At 28.0% G+C, this 23,548-nt stretch overlaps 1 protein-coding gene across 2 annotated transcripts in view; it reads right to left on the reverse strand.

The window, feature by feature from the left end:
* Window positions 1-2,893: 2,893 nt before the first annotated feature.
* LOC142323504 (myelin regulatory factor) overlaps window positions 2,894-23,548 on the reverse strand; it is a 164,834-nt gene continuing 144,179 nt past the window's right edge. Inside the window, exons 12-20 of one of the 2 annotated variants that reach the window (XM_075363242.1) lie at window positions 21,802-21,891; window positions 20,157-20,288; window positions 18,740-18,860; window positions 16,238-16,307; window positions 12,236-12,324; window positions 11,027-11,135; window positions 8,595-8,781; window positions 5,651-5,849; window positions 2,894-3,118 (exon numbers count right to left, since the gene is read on the reverse strand). In XM_075363242.1, coding sequence (XP_075219357.1) covers window positions 3,035-3,118; window positions 5,651-5,849; window positions 8,595-8,781; window positions 11,027-11,135; window positions 12,236-12,324; window positions 16,238-16,307; window positions 18,740-18,860; window positions 20,157-20,288; window positions 21,802-21,891 — 1,081 coding nt within the window. In that variant the 3' untranslated portion in view covers window positions 2,894-3,034. The remainder of the gene's footprint in view (window positions 3,119-5,650; window positions 5,850-8,594; window positions 8,782-11,026; window positions 11,136-12,235; window positions 12,325-16,237; window positions 16,308-18,739; window positions 18,861-20,156; window positions 20,289-21,801; window positions 21,892-23,548) is intronic. The other variant, XM_075363243.1, reaches the window with a different exon arrangement.

A 23,548-nucleotide genomic window follows, 5' to 3' on the forward strand; every position in this document is an offset into this window, starting at 1 on the left:
ATACATATATGAATAAGCACATCTGTCTATATCTGTGAGTGTCTGTCCACTTAGATAAGAAAGATATCTGGTATGAAAAGACGAATCCTTAATTAATCATGAAACTTTTAGACATAAAATTTTGTCTTGAAATCTTAAGCTAAAATAAATTTATATAATGAATAAGCAATGTGAATAATGCATGAATCTAATAGAGGTCTAGGAGAAAGTAAGATACTAGAATAAATCTTGCCAGTATTTGTAATTAGAACTGATTTATTTTAACTATACAAGAGTCAAAATTTAAAGATAAGAACAGAGTTGATAAACTGGTCAGATTCTAAGCCTCAACAACAGCAAAGTGGGACTTTTACACACAGTTTCTATAATTTGTATCACAAATTGATAGCACTGTTTCCTTTTATGTTTCTTTCTCAGCAGAAACAAATTTTATTACTTATTTATTTCTTATGATATTTCAATCTTTTACGTTTATTATTTTAAAAGAAAAAGGGCTTCTATTATATTAATGTTTAATAGCGACTATAGTAGAAGTTAAAATAAAAACAGATTTTATAAATGCTGCTGTTAGTAACAATTAGATGAATATCATAGAGCCATATATACATAACATGTGCTTCAATAAACATAATCTCTAAATACAATCTCAAAGGTAGATTTGGATTTCACCAATTTTATCCATTGTCAAAAGCTAATGGTAATAAAAGGAAAATTTATAAATCAGTAAAGGGTTTGCCAACATTCTGAAATTATAGTCCAATTTTTAGTCTTATAATGAAAGAAACAGATACTTAATAAAATATAAATTTTATTTGCAAAGTATTCAGAGTATTTGTTTTTGATTGCAATGGCAGAACAGATTTGTTTTTAATTTGAAGGCAAATAAATTATTCTTAACTCTGATGAAAATTTGGTTGTCAACTTAAAAAAATATTCACTAAGGTCCAGGCCCTCTTTTTTACTAAAAATTGAGTTGTTTCTTTTGAATTTATTCAGTCAAGTTGAATTTCACCAAAAACCTAAGGGGAAAAATTAACAGCTCATGGATTTACAGCTTTTGTAGAAAAAATTTATGAAATTTTGAAAAGAGCTCAAATTTTCTGCCGGTGAAATATATTTGTATAATGTTCATGCTGATACTGCATCCTCTATGTATGTTCAAGGGATATTAAAGCAAATAATACCTAACACATTTTATAGGAAGCATTTTTCAGAATTTTGAAAATTATGAACCTTCCGGGGAAGTTCAAATAATAAGTAAAAGAAAATTTAAAAATCCTAAAATGTAAGGTAAATTTCAGAATCTATTCTAGAACGGAAACTGTTAATAAACCTAACATGCTACTAGCCATGTCAAAGTTGTTACTAGTTAGAAGGAATGTTAGTGTCTCAGTACTGTAGTGATTGAGTGTGTTTGCATTAGTAATGTTCTATTAGTTATCCCTGTTGTGTTGTCTGGCTGAAATGCACTTGTATAAACACTATTAATCATCAAAGGTCATCTAATTTTCATAATATGAATAGTACTACTGAACCAACATGCACTTTTATACCTCATCCATCCCCTTCATACTGCAACTGCTCATTTTTTGAACCAGGACATTTTTTATTTTCGTTTTTAATTTTGGATTTTTTACTATGTTTAAATACAGAAAAAATTAGGTGTGATAAGTAAACAGAAGTCCAACCAAATTGCTCACCACTCTCATTTTACTTTTAATAGTACGCTGGTGTTAGAGAAGTTTTAGTCATAAAGATCATACAAAAACATCTGTTTCATGCCCACAAACAGCAATGAAAAACTGGATCAAACAAAACTATACCTTAAGTGAACATTTCAAACAACAAAAACAAGAAAAACTGGAATACTTTAATGGATTTTTTTTCTTATTCACCGCCTCTCTAAAAAATCTTCAGGAAAAAATGGAATGAGGGCAATCATGCTAATTAATAAAGAATTGCTACTTCTAAGAATGAATATTTTTTTCTTTAGACTGAAATTCTGTTATTCCATTGTGTAAAAACATTGTAAGTTTTAAAAACTAACTTCAGTTTGAAATTAATTAAATTTACTTTCTATATGATATTTAACTTATTTTCTTATTTATCACTGTCTTGAAACAATGATAAATGAAACTATTTTCCACAATTTCAAATGAAAAAACTTAAAACTGCAAGTTGAACGTTTTACTGTGATACAGTATTACAAATGTACATATTCTCATTTTATGAATACAAACATATAAAACATACAACACTTTGGTTTTCTGTTTTATATATATATATATATAGAACAATAAACCAAACATAACTGTACTTCTTTATAAAAAGTTTCACAATACAGCGACTAAATTATAACAGTTACAAAAGAAGATAACAAGCAACACTGAAGCAGTATGTTTGTAAAGTATATAAAGAAATATTTAATGCAAGAAATATTTAATAAGCTACCACAAAGGAAATAAAAATTCTATAATGCATAACTTTTTTTACATAATGTTACAAAGTTTAAAAGTATAGCTGATTAAAAGTATAGCTGCATAAATCAACTCATAACCTAAACATAAAAACAGCACAAAAATAATATATTCTACATTAAACTGATAACTGACTATAAAAAAACAACAATCACAATATTAATAATTATAAAAATGCACGTAGATTTATGACATAAATGCTGGGTTTGCAAAATTTACAAAAGTTCTCAGACCAAATAAGTTAAAATAATGAAATAAAATATATCTATGTATATATATATATATATTCTGAAAGAAAAAATGTAATATATGATTATATACTATATATATAATACAAAAAATGAAATTTTTTTCTAAAATCATATACATTAATATAAATATAAACAAAACATAACGACAAATATAAATAAAGTCTCAACTAAAATTAATAATTATAATAATAATAATAATAATAATAATAATACTAAACAAGATCATCATATTACACAGTTTATAAACATATGTTTACATGAATAAATAACATTTTCTTGCCTGTAGTATTTATTTTAGTATGATTTTTAATCTTCACAATCTCGAAAGAGAAATATGTTATATTCCAGAAATGTAACTCCCAAGTTGTCCTCAGATAAACTGCATAAATCCTGGAAAATGAAACCATCATTTGCACCAAAATCTAAAATACAGGGTGTCCCATATAAAACGCAACCCAACCTTATATTGGTAGGTATTAAAATAATAAAAAGGCATGTGTAAATGTAAATGTAATTTTTATTATTACCATCCATTACCTTATATTTAGAGTGAAATTTGGAAGTGGCCTCCATCTTCTTGAATACATACAAGCTTCAATTCTTTTTACAGTTTTTTTTGCAACTTTTTTCAAAGTTTGTGGCTGGATATTTAATACAGCTTGTTCAATATTAACTTTCAATTGTTCAAGTGTTTGTGGTTTGTTGCTGTAGGCTTTTTGTTTGAGGTAACTCTGTAGAAAAAAATCCGCCGCAGTCAAATCTGGAGATCTTGGTGGCCACAAGCCTCGACCGATAACACGATTACCAAAGAATTCCTCAACGAAATCAGAAATTGAACCTGCGTAGTGCGATGTCGCATCGTCATGTTGTAGCCAGCAGTGTCTCGTCTTCCTGTTCCAAGAGTGCGATGAACTGAAATAAAATATCCTGATATCGTTCTGCATTAATGGTGTGCTCGAAAAAATAGGACAGATTATTTTCTTCCACGATATCGCGCACCACACGCCCAACTTCTGCGGGTGTAATGGTTTTTCGTGATAAACGTAGGGATTTTCAGCACTCCAAATTCTACTGTTTTGGCAGTTTATGTAGCCATCCAAATGAAACAGTGCTTCATCTGTGAAAAATAACGAATCCATAACATTAATTCCCTCACACAGAAATCGACGGAACCGATGACAATATTGTAGCCGTTTTTCTTTGTTGGGCTCAAGACGTTGATGATGAACCGTTTGAATGCGATAAGGTCGTAATTGTAATTATTTAGTCGCTCGATGAACAGTTGATTTAGACAAATTAATTTCAGCAGACAAACGTCTGATCGTTTTATTTGGCGAGGCGAGTAATCGGTCTTTGATTTCAGTGACTGTATCTGTATTCAATGCTGACGCAGATCTTTTGTGTTCCTTGTTATTAACAGAACCAGTCTCTCTAAATTTTGCAACTAACCTTAATACTGATGTTTTGTTAGAAGCTGGTTTATCTGGGTACTTATGATGAAACAAATCTTGCACTGCAACCACTGATTTCGTACTGAAGTACGACTCGACAATGAAAACACGTTCATCTAGCGAAAACACCATCTTGTCTCTAGCAATACACTGAACGTTATGATTGCATTGTTGTTACTATCGGTAGTGTTCTACTGCGTCGCCGCTATGTTCAGATGTTGGACGAGTCCATTTCAGTAACGAGTAAGGGAGTAAGCTTGACTTTTGAAATTTCATGGATGAGTGATTGATGGGTTGCGTTTTATATGGGACACCCGGTACATATCAATCAAACTAAAATTAAAACATAAGAGTTCACACAAAAATTTCATGCAATAATGAAAATAAGCCAAGTGCAACTCACAGCTTTATGTCATCCTTTATAACTGAATTTTGGACGGTCTTTGTTCAGTATTGTTACAACAATTACAAAAGTACACTTTATATCCTACTGATACAGTTAAAAAGTGTGATACATTCAAAAACAACTTTTCTTCAAAACTATTGAAAGTAGAAATTATAAATTTCAATGACAATAAAATCTGATGAAAATTAAAAGGTAACATTTGATTATGCACCTTGTCATCAGAGGTGTTCAATATGTGCTGGCCAAGTTCTGACCAAAGTTAAAAAAAATTTAACTCTTAAAATGAGTCATCTATCTATAGTTACAATCTGAAAAACAAAGCAAAATTACCAGGGTGTCACAATGAGCAGAATATACACACAACAATAAACATCGGTGGCTTGAAACTGAAACTATCAACAGAGCTACTGGCAAAAGACAGCACAAAAATATAATTTTAATTCAGTAGAAATGTGAGGGTAAGGTCAATGGTTACGACATATCCTACCCATATTTGTGAATATTTCTGCCATAACCTCCGTGCATTATATCCACTCCTGTTTTAGTAAATATATTTATTATAAACTACTGCATTCTGTAGTGTAGAGGAAAATATAGTTTTTAACATACGCTGACTTTTTTGAAAAAATAAATATTAAAAATTAACAGGAGTAAGAACATAATACATTCAATCTGGTTTTAGAAGAGAAAAAATTTATTTGGTCCATTACTAGCATCTCATTTAGTTATTTACCTTAATGAAATAAAATATTCTGTTTATGGCACTTAGAAGAGCAAGGCAGATTACTTATTTTGTGAACGGTAGAGAGGTATAAAAGTTTAACCAATAAGTCTTCAAAAGAAGCGAAATCCTTTATGCAACTGAAATTTCAAAAATTTCTATCGGTCAACATAAAAAAAAAATTTTTAAGAGTAATGAGAAGATTTAATTTGCCAGTAGAAAAATCTATAAAATAAGTACAAAATTCTAAAATGCCTCGAGCAAAATAATGTAAAACTGACGACCTTCAATTTTTCAAACAAAAACTAAAGATTATAAATATAACTTCGTGCGTTTAAACTTACTGAAGTTTCCATCAGAGGTACCCTGTACCGTAAAGCGAGTGACTGACTCTGCACGATATTTACAGTGAACTGCCCTTCTGATCCCAAATGGGACTGCTCTGCACCAAGAGACAATGAATAGTGATCGCATAAGCACTTCACAGGTCTCACTATACCCGGACAAGGCATCACTAACTGCGTCGGCCAAGCATTGGAGAATCTAAAAATATAAAAATTTGTCATTAGAAGATAATCAAATTATAATGTAATAAACATTTTTTATAAAACTGATTATGATTAGCATACATGTGATTACATTTTTGGTTGCTGTAAATTATACCCTTAACTCATGTTAAACAACTAAACAGATATGCTTTTCTTAATCATATCAATAATGATGTCTCAAACAGACTTTATTCCTGATTTTGTATACTACACTGAGTATTTCATGCAGTATACAGACCAACCTTTTCACTGACTGAGTAATAATAGAGCCCTTCTGTTTTAAAGTTATATATTTCACCTTATATCTACCAAAAAATGCACCGGCAACCAAAATCTTAGCTGGGTTACTTTTTACTTCTACTGTAACACTGTTCTGTAAGAAAAGGTGAAAAATTCAAACAATTAATGGAATATGAGTATTATATGAATTAAAATATCACTACAAACAAGGGGTTTCTTATCCCAATAGTGTTTGTTCTCATAAATTTTTCTAAGTGATGTTACTTGCATAAGCTTTCCCATTTCTTTCAATTTACTCTAATACAGAATATTTAGATTAAGTTTTTTGATTTATTTTAGTTAGATCACAGTCAAATTCAGTTGGTCTCAATATGGGTATATCTATAACTGTGTTATAGCTACTGGGATTATTTATTTAATATAACAGTTTTATATTTTAAAATACTTTTCATCTGCTTTTCATTGAGGATTTGATTTTTTATTATCTTGCTTGTTGATAAAAATTAAAAAAAAAATAGATAATGCAGACTCATTATGAATAATTAGATATACAATTAGACAATATCTGGTTAAGTATTGTGAGGTTGGGTTTTAGGATAATATCTAGGAAATAGAATCAGATTTTCGTAAAACTTTCATAGTTAAGTTTTACGTTAATTATTAAACTTTCAATAATTTACTCATGAGGTTTTTTATGTAAACTGAATAAAAAATCTTTTTTATAGCTCTAATTACAAAAGCTTTACTTTGGCTGACTATAACTTGTTAAATCCACAACTGCATTATTTCAAATTTATAAGTTAACTCATACCTCAATACTATGGACTAAAAGGTGGAACATCAGTCTGATAAAGCAGATTGTCCATATATAAAAACACGAAGGTTAAGTTGTGTTAGAAATGGCTAACATCAAAAATTACATTACAAAAGATAGAGGAATAAATACAGTATGTACTGTACTTTTAATCAAGGACACTATCCAACCTGACATTGTAAAATACATGTACACTGTAAATATGTACTGTAATATACAGTAAATTTAACATTTTTAATTTAAAATCAGACTTACTATAGATGGTGAACAAGTGTAGTTGGGGCCTCAGAAATTTATTCTGAATAAATTAGTTCTTCTGGAGCTTTACAGCTCCAATGAAATATTACTGGTTGTAGGTTGTGCTGATAGTTTGAAAAAAATGTCTAATTTTAACTGTTTGCTACTTTGAAATTGTTGTTTAATTATGGCTTCATGAAAAATTTAGAGATTTCCATAATGAACACTAATATCTCCAAGTTCCACACACTGTAGTACAGTGTTCATATAGTTGCACGCCTCCGATAGTTCTGGTGATGTCACAGACATCTTGCTTGTCGTTCCTGCTACTCTAACTCCTTCTGATTATCAATCTTCATATGTTTGCGGGCCATTACAGAACCAGACATACTTGAATATCCATCAACAGAAAACTTCACAAAATATTTGGTAAATTTAGATTTTGTCTTACGAACATCTGAAACTGTTTTTTACACCCCATATTCCTCATACCTGATTCACAGATGCCCCACTTTCTAACTTTTTGATCAACTAAGCTTCTGTCTGCGCTACTGCAAAATTCACTCTTTTCCGCCAAATGATTATAGAAAATTATATATAATTCAAACACAGTACATAAAAAATGGGGCAAAAACCATGCAGCAATGAGCTACACATGTTGTTACAGTGATGTAAACAATGTGACTGCCTGCTAACTAGCAGTCAGTTCTCAAAGCAACAGCTTGTGCCCAGTGTTCCCAAGCTCCATCCATAGTGCACAGGACTTTTAAACTGAGTCGACTGCTCCAGATTTTGTCTGTTGCTTCCAAAATCCATTAAAGAAAGGTCCATAGTGACCAAGGTATGAGTGTATTATTCATCATAATGTTTCAATCGCTGAATTTCATATTTTTCCAATTTTTATGATTTTAATGAAGACAAGAGATTACCACATCTCTTAAAGAGAGATGGAATATACTATATTGACCTTGTTATAAATTAAATAAAATTTCACAACTTCAAGAATATTTGTTCTACTATGTTCAATGAAAATGAAGAAGATGACGCACTGCTACATATACGAGTTCAATGTAGAATGCCCACATATGTTCTATTTGGATCCAGATTAGTGATGAAGCCTTTCTAATTGATTTTAATATCATTTTTTTAGATTTGCATTTACACTGTCCTCTGTAGAAAAAAAAACAAATATATTCTTTTAGTTTTACTAACACAGTAATTAATATGCAGCTGAATATATATTTTCAAAGGAATATCTGGATTTGTAACTTCAAACAAACTTTTTTAACTTCTTTAAAAAAAAGTAGTAATTTCATAAATACCAATTACACTTCAAATTGACAGAACAAAACTTCCACCCCTGTAATAGAGAATTAGCAATCTTTCTCTGAGAAAATAATCATAAATTACGAAGTAATAAAAAATTGGTAATAAGTGAGAGCTACTTACATGAATCGTACAACGATAAATGAATCAGAGAGATATCGGCTAATGGGTATTACATAACTGTAGTTATATGGCGACAAATTTGTACAGATTGAATAATCTATTTCTCCACGATCACAAAACTCCGCTCCCAATGTACAAGTAAAATTTGAGCCAGTGACTGTGACTGCTACATCATACTGCACAGGTTCTGAAAAAATAATACAATAATATATAAACTTCATACGACCGATTTAAAGTATAAGAATCAAAAGCTGAAAAAACTTTTCAAACATGTCAGATATACAATAAATAATGAAACAGCTTATTAATTTTATAATAATTGTAATTAATTTAGTATACTTATTAGCAACAAACACATAAATCAAATAACTTTCAAACATAGTCTTTATCGACAAATTTATATTGCCAATTAAATTCTGATTCATGTGCAATGTCTGCTAAAGTTTTACTTTTGCTTTATCTTAATGTTTTAATGATATTTCTCAATAATATCATAACTGGTGGTGCATGGTTAATATCATAACAAGAATAATGGTTAAATACAGACAAGACAAAGCATATTTAAAAAAAGGACTAGCCTGTGGATGCAGCTGCACATTAGATCAGAATAATTTACACTGTCGTGTTAAAAGGGTAAACAATGTCTATAAAAGGACATAACTACGACTCTATTTTGGCAATTCATATTATGAGACAACAAATACCAATGGAAAAAATACATATAAAATAAGAAATTAGGTGAATGAAAAAACTCATTTGTGGACATTATGAATGAAAAAACAGCTATGTTGTCAATACATACATATTTTTAAATTATTTCACAATTGAATTTATTGCTGACAACCAAAGTTAATTTTTATTTTAATCAGTTACACACAGAATCATAACCAAATTAATATGTGAAACCAAGCAGACATTTTTTTCATTGGCATTATAGAGTTAATACAACATGTATTAAAATCTTTATAAATACTCAAAAATAAATATTAATTAATAAACAAAGTTAGACATTACTGATCTAATCAAATTAATAGCATATTTATTTAAATTCAGCATAATGTAATCAAATTAGTTTCTCTTTTGTTAGCTGAACTGACGAGTTAATTCAGTACTTTTCCTAACTCTATAATTCTTGATATATATTTTAAAAACATAACTTTTAGATTAAAATTCATATTATTCATTATTATTACAGTTAAATGCAGGAAATATAAATGATGAAGATAGAAGTCTGTAGATATTCATGTTGAACATATGGAACAGGCTTAAAATCAACAAACAGTTGGACATCAAAAACATTAATAACTAAAATATATATATTTTAAAAAATCAACAAATATTTGAAAAGAAATAGAAGTATTTTCAGCGAGTAACACTACTTCACAATAAATTTTATGTAACCTTAATTAAATACTGTAATTCTATAAGAAAGTTAAAAAGATAAATAAAAATAAGGTAAATAATATTTGTAAAGGTCATATTTGATTTGACAACCTAACATCTGATAATATCTTTAACAATAATTTACAAATATCTCGGCTTAAATGAACAAAATTATGGCTAAAACTGACCACAGGCATGCCATAAAAAAATTAACAAGCCATTAAAACCTAATTTCATAAAAACATATTATCAAAATGGTAACAGTAATAATCTTTTTACTGAGTAAAAAACAATATGAAATTACATCATAATCGTCAACAACTAATGAATAACTAGAAAATGTGGTTAAAAGTCTACAGAATGATTAATTTTTATAATTTTAAGTCCTTTCTATTCATTCAGTCGCCCAATTCACATGCACAATTCACATCTTTGACATCAGGCTCTGTCCTTATAAAATTTTTATTAATTATCCGAGCGGCCATCCATGAACTCGTCAACTAAACACAGCAGAACGCCTTAGACACCAAAAGGCGTTTTAGTCTAAATAAGTTAGTCAGTAATAAAACTGGTAAAAATAAAACTAATTTCTGTTTAACAAAAATTTGCTTTATGTTCATCTTGAACATAAAAGATAAAAATTTCTGAGAGGACTGAAGCTCAGAATGATCTCAACCTGGAAGTTCTAAATGAATATTGAAGTAATATTAAAAAAATATATTTATTAAAAGTAAGCAGGTGGCCAACAAATTGATATTAAATTTTATACCATGAGACCTCCACCTCACAAAGAACAATCAGACAACTCACACGTGTAAGTATTCCACAGCCAATTTCTTAGATGGGAAAATAGAGACAGAAAATTTTATTTTGTATGTTTACTAATGCAACATAAATTTTGGTCAGTTACTATATTAGGTAAATCTAATAAGAATATAGGCTATACATCTGTGAAAGTGCTTAATAATTGGCTAATTGGACAAAAGAAAATCTGTACTCACAGACTCTTTCAGCATAAACAGACTGGATAATCCAATAAACAGCTTTACCTGCTAAAGACTCAGAATTAGGATAAGAGTTCTCCAGCCATTCTTCAGCATCTCTTTTAGCTCTACTGACACTAGATAGTTTGTGATGTGATTTTATCCATGTATCAGGCTGAAAATAAAATAATTTTTAGTAAAATATATTTTACTAAAAAGTTAAAACAAACATCTTTTATTAAATTATTAACAATGTTAAACAATTGTAGTAATAAAATAACATTAAAATATGTTTACTGGGTTTAGTACCTTTAAATTTAAAAAGTATAAAGTTATTTACAAAGTGATTTGAAATCATTAAACATTAGCTTCAGTAAAAATAAATAAAATGAAATAAAAGTTGTGTGATAACTGGAGGTTTTAAATTTTATAAAAGTGTATATAAAACAGAACTCTGTTTTGTTGAAAGTATTTGTTTTAAGATATCATTAGCCACCTCAAATGACATTATTTTGAGATAAGATTAAAAAAAGTATGTAAAAGTAGAATTTTTGCTAAGTTCAACTCAATCCAAAACAAAACAACTTTTTAATATCCCTCCATTTAATCGGATATTTTTCAAAACTTAATAGAATAAATACCACTTATATACAAGCTACTATAACCACACTAAACTTTCATGAGAACATATATTTGTAATAAATAGCATATAATGACAGGTTAAATCATTCCTGAGCTAAAAGCCAAATAGAGGCTAACATACATACATATGCATGTTCATATTTAAAAACAAAATGTTATAACTGAGAGTTCTCTGCTTTTTAACACAAGGAACACCAATACCAGAAAAACAAAATTTTGGGGCCAGTCTTATTTTTACCAATAGCAATTTCTTTCCTCTGTTCCGGTAACAGCCAGGAAAATAAATGAATAAAAAAAAATTGTATTAGATAACAATATCTAACAGTTAAATGATACACATTGAGGAAACACTTTATTTGCAATAAAATGCTAAAATTAAAGTATTTTATATTAATTTATAATATACTTAAATATGAAATAAGACACACTTAAAAAGAATTATGTAAAAACACTTTATAATTTTTTTCATTTGAATTTTACATAATGCTTCAGCAAATCTTAATTATTAGCATTATTATAATTTTAAGTTACTTACAAAAGATTACTTTTAAATTAAAATTTGAAAAGTCAAATGGTTTACCATAAGTTTTAATATAAATTAAAAAACTGAATTCAGAACAAATATTTACTGACCTGTTTAACAAGACTTTGCCTACGATGTCCCAAGTTCTCTCTTGCTTCTTCAATCGCATTAGTAGCAGGTGTCATTTCAGGTCTACCTACTTTAAGACAATCAAGTAAATAATATGTGTAAAAATCTACTTTTAATTATGATACTGCCTATGGATTATAACAGCAATACTAACCGGGCTACTGTTATAAATTTTATCCCAAATTTATAGCACTTTATAAGTCAGACAAAATGAATATTTATCTAACAAAGAATGCATGCATACAAATTATACCTATTGATTCTGCTACTAATGGTGTACAAAAAACTTCACTTTATTACTGAAGTGTGATCTTGTTTCGCATCAATGCCAGAACAAAGAAACTCAGTAAATAGAGATATCCTTAACCCTTAACTGGTAACACACATCAGACAGATGCTTAGGTTTGCTAATTCTCCGCATTTTATAATTTAGCACTACTTGTTAAATGAAACCTTCAGTGTATGCTCAGGTTAAACACTGTAAATAACATTTGTGAATTTTCAAGCTAACCAGTTGTGCGGTATGATTTCAAAAGGGCTTAATTAAAAAGTATGCCGCTGAGAGACACCTGTTACTTAAAGTATTAATATTTGTGCTCATCTTACAGACGTCTGTTACCTGAAATGTTGTTTTCTACTATGTATGAGGTAAGTATCTTACCTACCATGATATGTTTTACAGTTGCTTGTGTTTGCTAAGCATTTTTACATTTAGTTTCCTCAATTTATTTTTATATTTCATGCAATATTTTTTTGTTAACATTTCATTTTTGTTAAATATTTTTATTTACTCTTCTAAATACCACAGCGAATCCAGCATAAAAATTTTTTACTGATTACTTTATTGATTGCAAATTTTTTTTTCTTTGTCTTTCTCTGTTCATTACAAAAAATATGCTTGCAGAAAAAAATTTGCAAAAATAGATTCTTTAAACATAATTTAGTGCAAATATATAAATTTCAATTTGGTATACGTCATATTTTTTATTTTTTCAGCATGGCAGGTATATTTTTCGCTAGAACAAAAAAAATAATGTCAATGGTTGCTCTTCCTGAAGAAGAGGTTTGATTCAGACGATTCCTACAATGCTGAGCATGAAAAATAACATTCAGAACATGACAGCGAGTCCGAATTAGACGAGAAAGACATTCAGGATGAGGCGAATGAAAGGATCAGTGGAAATTTAGCGGAAGATGTGGTTCCTGGTCGCTCTGATGGTTATTCAAAAAGTTGTGGAAGTGAACCGATGTATTTTTTTGGAAAAAAGAATTATTTTACTCGGTGTTCAACTGAGCCAAAGTTTACAGAGACTTCAGCCAAAAATATTATGAAGATTAACCCTCCTGCTTTACGATCAAATGCAAGATCACTTGGCAAAAATCCTAATGTTGAAGATGTATGGCGCCTTTTCTTCGACAACGAGATGATTACACAAATAGTGATTAGCACTAACCAAAAACTGGAAGCGATAAGAAAACAACTGATGAACCAAAACTCCCCAAATTACAAAGACATTGATGTCATTGAAATTGAAAGTCTGATTGGGCTCATGATGCTTTGTGCTATTTTTAAATCAGGAAGAGAGGATCTTGCATCAATTACTTTCAACAAAACCAACTGGACGACATATTTTTCAAGGTGTCATGTCTTTGAAAAGATGCCAAACTCTATTACTGGTGTTAAGGTTTGACAATGCCACAACTAGGAAGGAATGTATGAAATGTGATCCTGGTGCCGCAATTTCATTATTATTTTCACAGTTCAAAATTCATTTGAAATTGGGAACCGTGCCTGTATAGATGAAATGTTGGTGAGTTTTAGAGGGAGGTGTCCTTTCCGAATTTATATGCCAAATAAATCAGCAAAGTACGAACTCAAAATAATGAGCATGGCAGATGCACATACTTCCTATTTATATAATGCGTATGTGTACTTGGGAAAAAACAGTAATGGATTTACACTATCAAGTGAAGAACGAAAATTAAGTAAACCATCATAAAGCACTATTCGGCTAACGAAACCTATTGCACACTCCAAGCAGAATGTCACCACGGACAACTAGTTTTCATCATTGGAAATAATTAATGAATTAGAAAAATTCAATTAATTTATGTTGGCACTTTGCAAAATAACAAAAGAGAGATCCCACCTGAATTTCTATAACAAAAAGAAGATCAATAGGATCAAGTTTATACTGTTTTTGTAAAGATGTGACACTTTTATCATATGTACCTAAACAAAATAAAGCAGTCAATTTGATATCTTCAAGCACAATTCAAAAGTTATAGATGAATCTAATAATAAACCGAAAATAATAAGTTTTTTAATTCAACAAAATCAGGAGTGGAAAATTTAGACAAAAATATTGCCAATTATTCACCTAATAAACAATCGAGATGGTGGCCCCTGATAATATTTTACAGCATTATTATTAGTCTTGTAAATTCTGGCACTATCTATGCTAGCTATGATGAGACACCTTTGGTGAGTCGATCTGATTTTATAAATTTATTAGCAAATAGTTTAATAAAAAAAAAACAGGTGCAATGTCGTTTGTCAATTCCAAACCTTCCTGACGACCTTAAAAAAACAGTAAAAGATATTCTTGGAGAACCTGAAGAAACTGGCAGCAGTTCTCAGAAAATTTGTGATAAGCTTTCCAAGAGAAAAACATGCAGGTATTGTCCTTGTCAAAAAAGGAGGCAAATACCTTAAAAATGTATAAAGTATAAAAATCCATGTTGTCTAGAGTGTTCAAAAAAAGTGTGTAATTCTTATGCTCCTACTGTGAAAAAGTAGTTTTGGTTTATGGATTCTAATTTTAATTTAAAACAAAAAAATTCATTTAATTTGTAAATTTTTTCCTTATATATATAGTTGTAAATATTTTTTATAATGATTCAAATAAAAAAGATTTATTTAAAAGTTAATAAAAGTTTATTAAATAATTCACTCCTAAAATCAATTTTTCCTATGTACAATACACGTCTCACAGACGCATGTTACTTACTCACTACATAGAAATTATGTGCGTTACCAATCAAGGGTTAAAAATAATTTATAGTTTTGATTTACAGAAACCTTGTTAATACCAGATGCAACAATTTCATTTTGTTCTCTTAATATATTTCTACCCATTCTCCCCTTAAAGATTATTTTCTTTTGTTTAACAGCAAATAATTTTAAAAAAAGTTTTGGAAGTTTTTAAAAATATCTAAACTGCCTTTCCAGTCTGATATCTACAATTCTGTAGGTTTAAGTATTAAGCTTAAATATAAATAAGTTCATTTTTAGGATTTTCTGTTCATTTATGTTTTCAGCTTGACTGATTTTTCTGGAATTTAGCAAAAACTATGTTAACAATTTTATTTTACGTACATCTTACTTTTAAATTAAATGATTTCCAGAATTTTTTTTTTATATTTTCATAAAACTTTTCATAATATTATATACTGACACACTGAAAGTTAAGAATTTTTATACTATTAACACATAAGTTACAAAACTTCCTAACTGCAAACTTAAATAGCGATTTAAAATCAAATAGCTTCTAAAAAAACGCACAAATTTTTTTAATGATTAATGGATACTGTGCTTATCCAACTAGTACAAAACATTCTCATTAAATTTTGCTACACTACTTTTTGCTGCACAGCAACCCCAATAAAAGTAAGAATAATGAAGTAAAAAAAAAATCAATTTTTTAATGTTCTTTTGTGAAATATAAAACACACAAAAACAGACTAGCCACAAAGTTTGGTTATGCAAAAGTATATATTAAACTTTATAAAAATAAAATTGCTAGAGTAATGATAATAAGAAAGCCTGTACTAACATGTATAAGTCATTTGCATGAAAATACAACATGATCTGTGTAAGATGTCTTGTACAGATGAGCATCTAAAAAACTATTTTTAATTAATAATTTATAAAAATTTACTATAATTTATAATTATTATGAAACAAAGCTTATGATACTTACTGTGATACTGATCACTAGTGTAATGATAATTATTGCTGCTTCTAATGTTGTCTTGTTCGCAACAAGTTATCTAAAATTTCAAAATAAAAAACTTAATTGATAATATACACTTTTCAATATGTTGTTTTATTTTGCAACAATAGCCTGAAGTAATAAAAGCAGATTTACAAAAAAAATGATATAACTTATGTTTTAATAAAAAAATATATAATTCTGTTTTGTAATGTGTCGGCAAAATTAGTAAACGACAGTTCTGTTTATGAAAAGTACCATTTATTGTCACCACTTCAATTTTTTTTGTTTTGACTGTGACAGCCTTTTTAATTTTTAAATTTACATTCACCAGGATATTATTATTCTTATAATAAAATTTAAGAAAGAATATATGGACAAAAAACTAAATGATTAAGTGATTTCAGATTGCCTGAATAGTTTTCTCCTTTATAAATTTCTTCCTAGCAATAAAACAATTAGATAACGTTTGCTAAATTTCTGTCCAAGTTTTAATGAGACATAAAATAGCAATAAGTGGAAATTAGTCATAGGATCTTGCTTTACTCAGTTATTGATAAAATTCTAGACAAGAATTGTGAATTATTTTAAGTCCAATAAACAAAATATTTTCTTAAAATTAAAAAAAAAAATACATTTGCAATATCAATTATAAATAAATAACTTGATCCAACAAATACAGAATAAAATTAATTTGGGTAGGATGACACCTTATATCATTACATATACACAAGAGTACTTTCATGATTTTTTCACATCTTCAGTTGATACAATCTTTTTATTGTTCACGTAAAATTACATATTATAAATACATACCATTAACAAAATAAATTCTTGATAAATACAATAAAACAGAATTTGCTACAACTTTAGATATAAACTTTAAAATCAAAATTAAAAGTTAAAAATTCCATAAATAAAAATATGTCATCAAATAATAAAAACATTAATTAAAAGTTAAATATGTAATTAAAATGATAAATATATTACGGTTTTTGACAGTAATATAATATTGACTAGCCAAATTACACAAACAAATTCATTCTTTTTAACATATTTATCATTTAAACTTTTAATTGATATTTTTATTATTTGACGACATATTTTTAACGACATATCAACATATTTTTGACAACATATTTTTTATATATGGAATTTTTAACTTCAATTTTAACTTTTAATGGCCATTTTTAAACATGATACACCAATGCCTTTCTGCACCTTTCCTATAAACTTAACATAGTTCCTGATTAGTATCAATGGATTTGTAGTTTTTTTTGCCAAGAGAGATCTAATAACTGATCTAATTTCATACTGGAGCGATTTTCTGTAGCAGCACACATTTTGAATACTTGTAAAAAATCAACAAGACATGTAACAACCTTTCACATAGCGCAGCTCGATGCATACTAAGTCAGGCTAGCAATGACCACCAAGACAATCAATCCACTCTACCAGAAGAACAGTGAGACGTAAGTTACTTTCTGAATAGCACTCACATTTTAAGAATAATTTAATGAAGTTTATTTCAATTTTTACCCTTTCAAAAGTTCTCTGCAGAGAAATTTTGGTTTTAGTGTATGACATTTATATAGGTCCTTATCTTATAATGTTATTTTTGATTAATTCTGCCAGTAGTAATAATATATTTTTATTCAAAAATTTATCTACATCATGGATTCCCCTGAAGAGCAGAAAGTTCTGTAAGCCTTCTCTTAAATGTTTAAATATATTGACCATTTTCATACATTTTTTAAATCAGACTCTGCTCTTCATTAAAAAAAGTTCAACATAATATGACATCTGCTTTGATGTTTGATAACTACAATACCCAACAAAGAGAATGACATTGTTGAATCTTAAACATTGAGTCTCTGCATATAAAAAATTGTCACTATATGCTAGTATTCAATTATTTAATATTGTAATACATTAGCTATTAAAGCTGCAGAGCACAAAAATTATTTGAACTGAAACTTTGAAGTTCTTGATTGAGAAATGGTATATATGACTTTAACAAGTATAAATTTGTTTTGTTTTCATTTGATTTTCACGTTTTGCTACTCTTAAACAGCAAATTTATGATTCTATTTGACTGTGATATACTGTACTAGATTCATGTGACAATGTTTTTATGTATATGGTTTAAACTTGTTTTGTAATAATTGGCATTTATGATTAATTGTACTCATGTGAGATTTCACCCCTGATTTTTGCCTTAACCATAGGGGTTAAGTGACAACATATGATAAATAAAAAATAAAATAAATTAAGTAGGCCACTTATACTAGTGCCACAGAATCTGGACAGGGTAAAAAAAAATAATTTTTCATAAACTCATATATATCATAAAATGATATATAGATTCCTACATACCAGTGTGAAAATGGGCAATTGTACTAAATAGATCCTCAAATTTCGGCAATAAAAATAAAGTCAGTAATAGTAGTTAAAATCTGAAAACATTAAAATTAAAAACTAATTATATACCTGGCATTTGTGTGAGAAATCAGCAGGTATGGAACATGTTGTTGAACGTCCTAATGATGATGGTATATGATCAAGACCAGTAGTATCTGGACCATATAAACCTTTGTTGTCATGTACAATCCTATAAAACAGCATAAACATTTTCATTTGCAAGAAATTTTTTTTTTATTTACTTCTTTTTTATGTGTTTTTTTTTATTATTACGCAAATGTGAATCCAACACCACACAGCCTTTCAGTGTTGATACTATGGAACTGCCAATCCATACCACACATTCAAATTGGTAATGTATTATAGTTTCTGAGATACACTTAGGCATTTAGCTGAAATTGCATGTGTAAAACCAAGCATGACTTTCATTATGTAAGATTCCTAAATAAATTTCCTATTGTTTTATTTGTTTCTGCTATTTTTTGAGTGGCTTTTAGGTTTTATAAATATAAATTTAAAGTTAATAAATGTTCCAAATTGCATGCCAGCAACAGAATATAATTATTTATTAAAAAGAAATTTTTCCACTCACTACTTTTTTTATTCACATATTTTATAGTAAATTTTAAACTATATAATATTTGAGATTGTAAATATATCTTTCTACAGTTTTAATATTTTAAATTATATATACAAATAAATTTTATTATATAAAAAAAATTTCTTGCAGGTCTGCAAAATTATTAAACATGTTTAAAAAACAAAAGCAGCAAGTTGAAAAAGATTTTTTATTTATAAATGTAAATAATTATATGTATTTATAACACTAGTATATAATTACAGAAAATCATTGTTGCATAATAATTATACTGTTTCAACCTGTGAGCTAGCCAACCCATATTTTAACTTAAATGAGAAATACTTTGACAATTATCAAAGTACACAGTAAATCAAATGATTTAAAATGTAACTAACATTTGTAAGGTCTAAATTTTGCTTACAGTATTACATTTAAACTGCAGTTATTATCAAACAGTCACACATAAATTTTAAAGCATCTTATATGAACCAATACTCTTACAAAACTGTATGAGTCATACATTGAATGAACTATAAGTAAAAGCATAATATTTTGAATTAAATTAAAATTAATGATAAATAATTTATCTACAAAGGAAGAATTTAAAATCACAGATGTTTTATTTTTATATTTAACAATGTTATAGTTGAAGTATAACTTTGTGCCTCCGTAAAAGGGTTAAAACATAAAATATAATGTCCATGCAAATATTTTATAAAAAACAAATGAATAATTTAGTTTTATAAGTATATAACTAAATTATTAATAATAGCAATTGTATGAAAGTTCATACAATTGCTATTATTTAATTTTAATTATAAAAAATAAATAAATAAAATAATCTCTTTATCAACGTGTTAATTATAACCTGCATTCTATTTTAAATACTATTATAAACTGCATTACCTGTCAGGAGGAGCGAACCAGTTTTTACCAAAAGTAGTAACATCTGTCTGATTGAGTCTTGTATCAACAGTATCCAAAAATAATGATGTTGTTGTTGAATGAAACCTGCTTCCACCAAGATTTCTTTCATCACTGGTAACACGAATATAAAATAAAAATTTAATTTGTCATTGATACAAATAACTGTATACATATATACATTTTATAAAGTTGTATGTATGAACAATAATGTTTTCAATCAAAGCAAATTTAAATATTTGTAATTTCGAACACATCAACCTCCAGTAAATTAACATATGCTTGCCAAAAATATTTGAACATTATTTTATGATCTCTTTTACCATTTTGTAGCCAGGTGCATCAGTTTTTCCACAAAGAATGTTTTATCAGGTAAAAATCCTCAGTTTTATCTCCTTTCAACACATCTGGTCACGAGTAATGCCTAGGATGTTTACTTTTTCTTAATAAATTTCCTGTATATCTGCTATTGCCATTAACTGCTAATAAATTCTGACAACATGCAGAGAAACTATATCCATCATTCTTTAACAATTCAGAAATAAGCCTCCATAACTACAGATATAACGAATATTACTCCATGCTCTTACCATTGTTCTGTGATCCAGTGTATTTCTCTTTCCATTAATCTAGTAGGAAGGGGTATATTTTCAATGCTTTGGTGTAAGAATACTCAATTAAAAATCATTTCTGCTGTGAAAGTGCAGTTTCTTAAAATCTTTTTCTACAATTCTTTGAATTTATGTTCATACTTTTCAATTAGGTTTTTTAAATTTGTTAAAATATTTATTTTTTTTTAAATTTTTGCAATGATTTAAATTGTAAGAGAATACTCAACAATATATAAATAAATAAAAATATATATATTTATTCTTATTGAATAAATTTTCACCCAAAAGATTCCTAACTTTACTTCTGTAAATAGGAGTAATACTTAAATATTCCACAAATATTTACTCATGTACTATACACATTTTCAACTTATTCATAAAAATTACCTTTTGTATCTGAAAAAATAAAATTTGAATAACCATAATAATAATTATTTGATTTATATATTATTTATAGCTTAAGCAAATTTTACAGACTGAATTAGATTTGTAAATAAAAGTCTTTATCTACATAAAATTAAATATTTTAAACACCCATTATGACAAAAATCCATTACATAATTCCCTTGAAATATCACAAACCAATTCGCTGAAAAGTTAGTGTGACAATATTTAAAGCTGTCATTTTTAAAAGGGATTGTAATGTTTCATAAACAAATTTAAAACCACTAATTGTTAGCCTGTTTACAACACACTGATTAAATCACATTTATCATTATTGTTCAGTTCCTTGAAAATTAGTGTGATAATTCTACCCAAAAACCTTTGTAAAAAAAGAATGTATATTTATAGAAACAACAAAAAACTGATTTTCTTTTAGATCCATTTGTTAGAAATTGTGGTGCGCGCACACACAAATCCATAATTTTTGGAGGTTAATAAAATTAAAATATCATAATCATTTACCTACAGAGATCATAATCTCCACTAATCTAAAGTGTAATTTAATTAAATATAAATTTTAAAAACAATTAAGCCATGAGACATACAACAAAAAATAAAATGTTCTACTAAACCTCGTTTTGAAGCTAGGATATCCTACTGGTCTATCAAAATGGTTCCGCTTTTGTAATTCCAGGAAGTACAGTGTAGTCATGGATAGAAGGCTGCAAAAAAGTAATAATTACCAAAATTTTACAACAAACTTTAATAAAATTGGGTCATGGTAACACCATAAAACATCCTTAAATTACCTTCAAAAAAAAAAAAATTTATTTACTTTATGCAATTAAGACAATTCCACATGCCTATAAATAAAACTTCACGTGATTCTTATCATCCAAAAGTGATTAGGTGATTATAGAATAACAATCAATTTAATGTCTACTTAGATAAGTACAATAGCTATGTATAATAGCTAAAAATTATACTTAGATGAGCTCACTCACCTGTCTTCTGCATTCAATTATGCTGATAATTTTGCATTATAATCCTTTTTTAACTGGTTTCAATTATTTACAAGATATTTTTACTATAAGAAAATTATTCTATTATATAATAATTATATTATTATTATAGTTATTTGTACTACAAGAGTATAATTACAACATATAATAATTATATGTTAGGTTATATTTATATTCTGGGAGTAGTAGGGCCAACTTTTCCTGTTTGGCTATTGGTGCAACTTCTTGACATGAAGCAATGACATTGGACAGTTCCATAGATAAGTCATTATCTCACTTAACCCCAATAAACAAGCGGTTGTCCTTCTTGGCTACTAAATGACGGCATCACACATAGAGTTAGAGTGATGACTAATACAATTCCCATGATAGTTACCCAAAGAAGAAGGAATAATTAAAAAGAAAGTAAGAATATTAGAGAAAGAAGACAATCAAGGTATGGGAAAGTAATTTATTTTCTTGCTCAGAATCATAATTATAATGTTAGATTATTGACAGAAAATATGATGTTAATTGTTTCATCATTAAGGTTAAGTTGCTTCCTTTTTTCTGTTTATCCTCCAGTAATTACCTTTCAGATAATACTTCAGAGGATGAATGAGGATGATATGTATGAGTGTAAATGAAGAGTAGTCTTGAATAGTCTCAATTCGACCATTCCTGAGATGTGTGGTTAATTGAAACCCAACCACCAAAGAACATCAGTATCCACGATCTAGTATTCAAATCCGTGTTAAAATAACTGACTTTACTAGGACTTTAACATTGGTACTCTAGACTTCTAAATCAGCTGATTTGGGAAGACGCGTTCACCACTAGACCAACCCAGTGGATTTAAGGTTAAGTTGCTGATAATAGTAGAATTATTGTTAACATTAATATAAAAATTTTTATCAGAATTTTTATTGCAAATCAAACAAAATCTTGTAACACTTATAATTAACTAAAATGATTTTGAGTTGATTTATTACAAAAAAAAAACTTTACAAAACAAAATTTATTTTTAGATTAGCCTCCAATCATTGCAACAGTGTCCTTTGCTTGGTATTTTATAATTACAAGCTCATTTTTCTAGCAATCTGGATAATCATGCATTTGCAAACTACTTTTATAGGAATGTAATTAAATGTTAAAAAATAAAATGTATTACAGAATAAAGAGGAATTAGTAATTAGATATAATTAAAATAAAAAATTGTTTAGGTATTACAAGATAAAAAAATTATAAAAAATAAATTAAATTTTTCAAGGGGAAAACTGTATTTAAATTTTTTATTAATTTTTCTTGTTTTTTGTATAAGTAAAATTTAATTTAAAAAAAACAAACAAGCATCTTTAAAAAAAAATAACTTTCTTGT

The sequence above is a fragment of the Lycorma delicatula genome, chromosome 4 (assembly GCF_047948215.1).
Source record: "Lycorma delicatula isolate Av1 chromosome 4, ASM4794821v1, whole genome shotgun sequence".
NCBI classification, from domain to species: domain Eukaryota; kingdom Metazoa; phylum Arthropoda; class Insecta; order Hemiptera; family Fulgoridae; genus Lycorma; species Lycorma delicatula.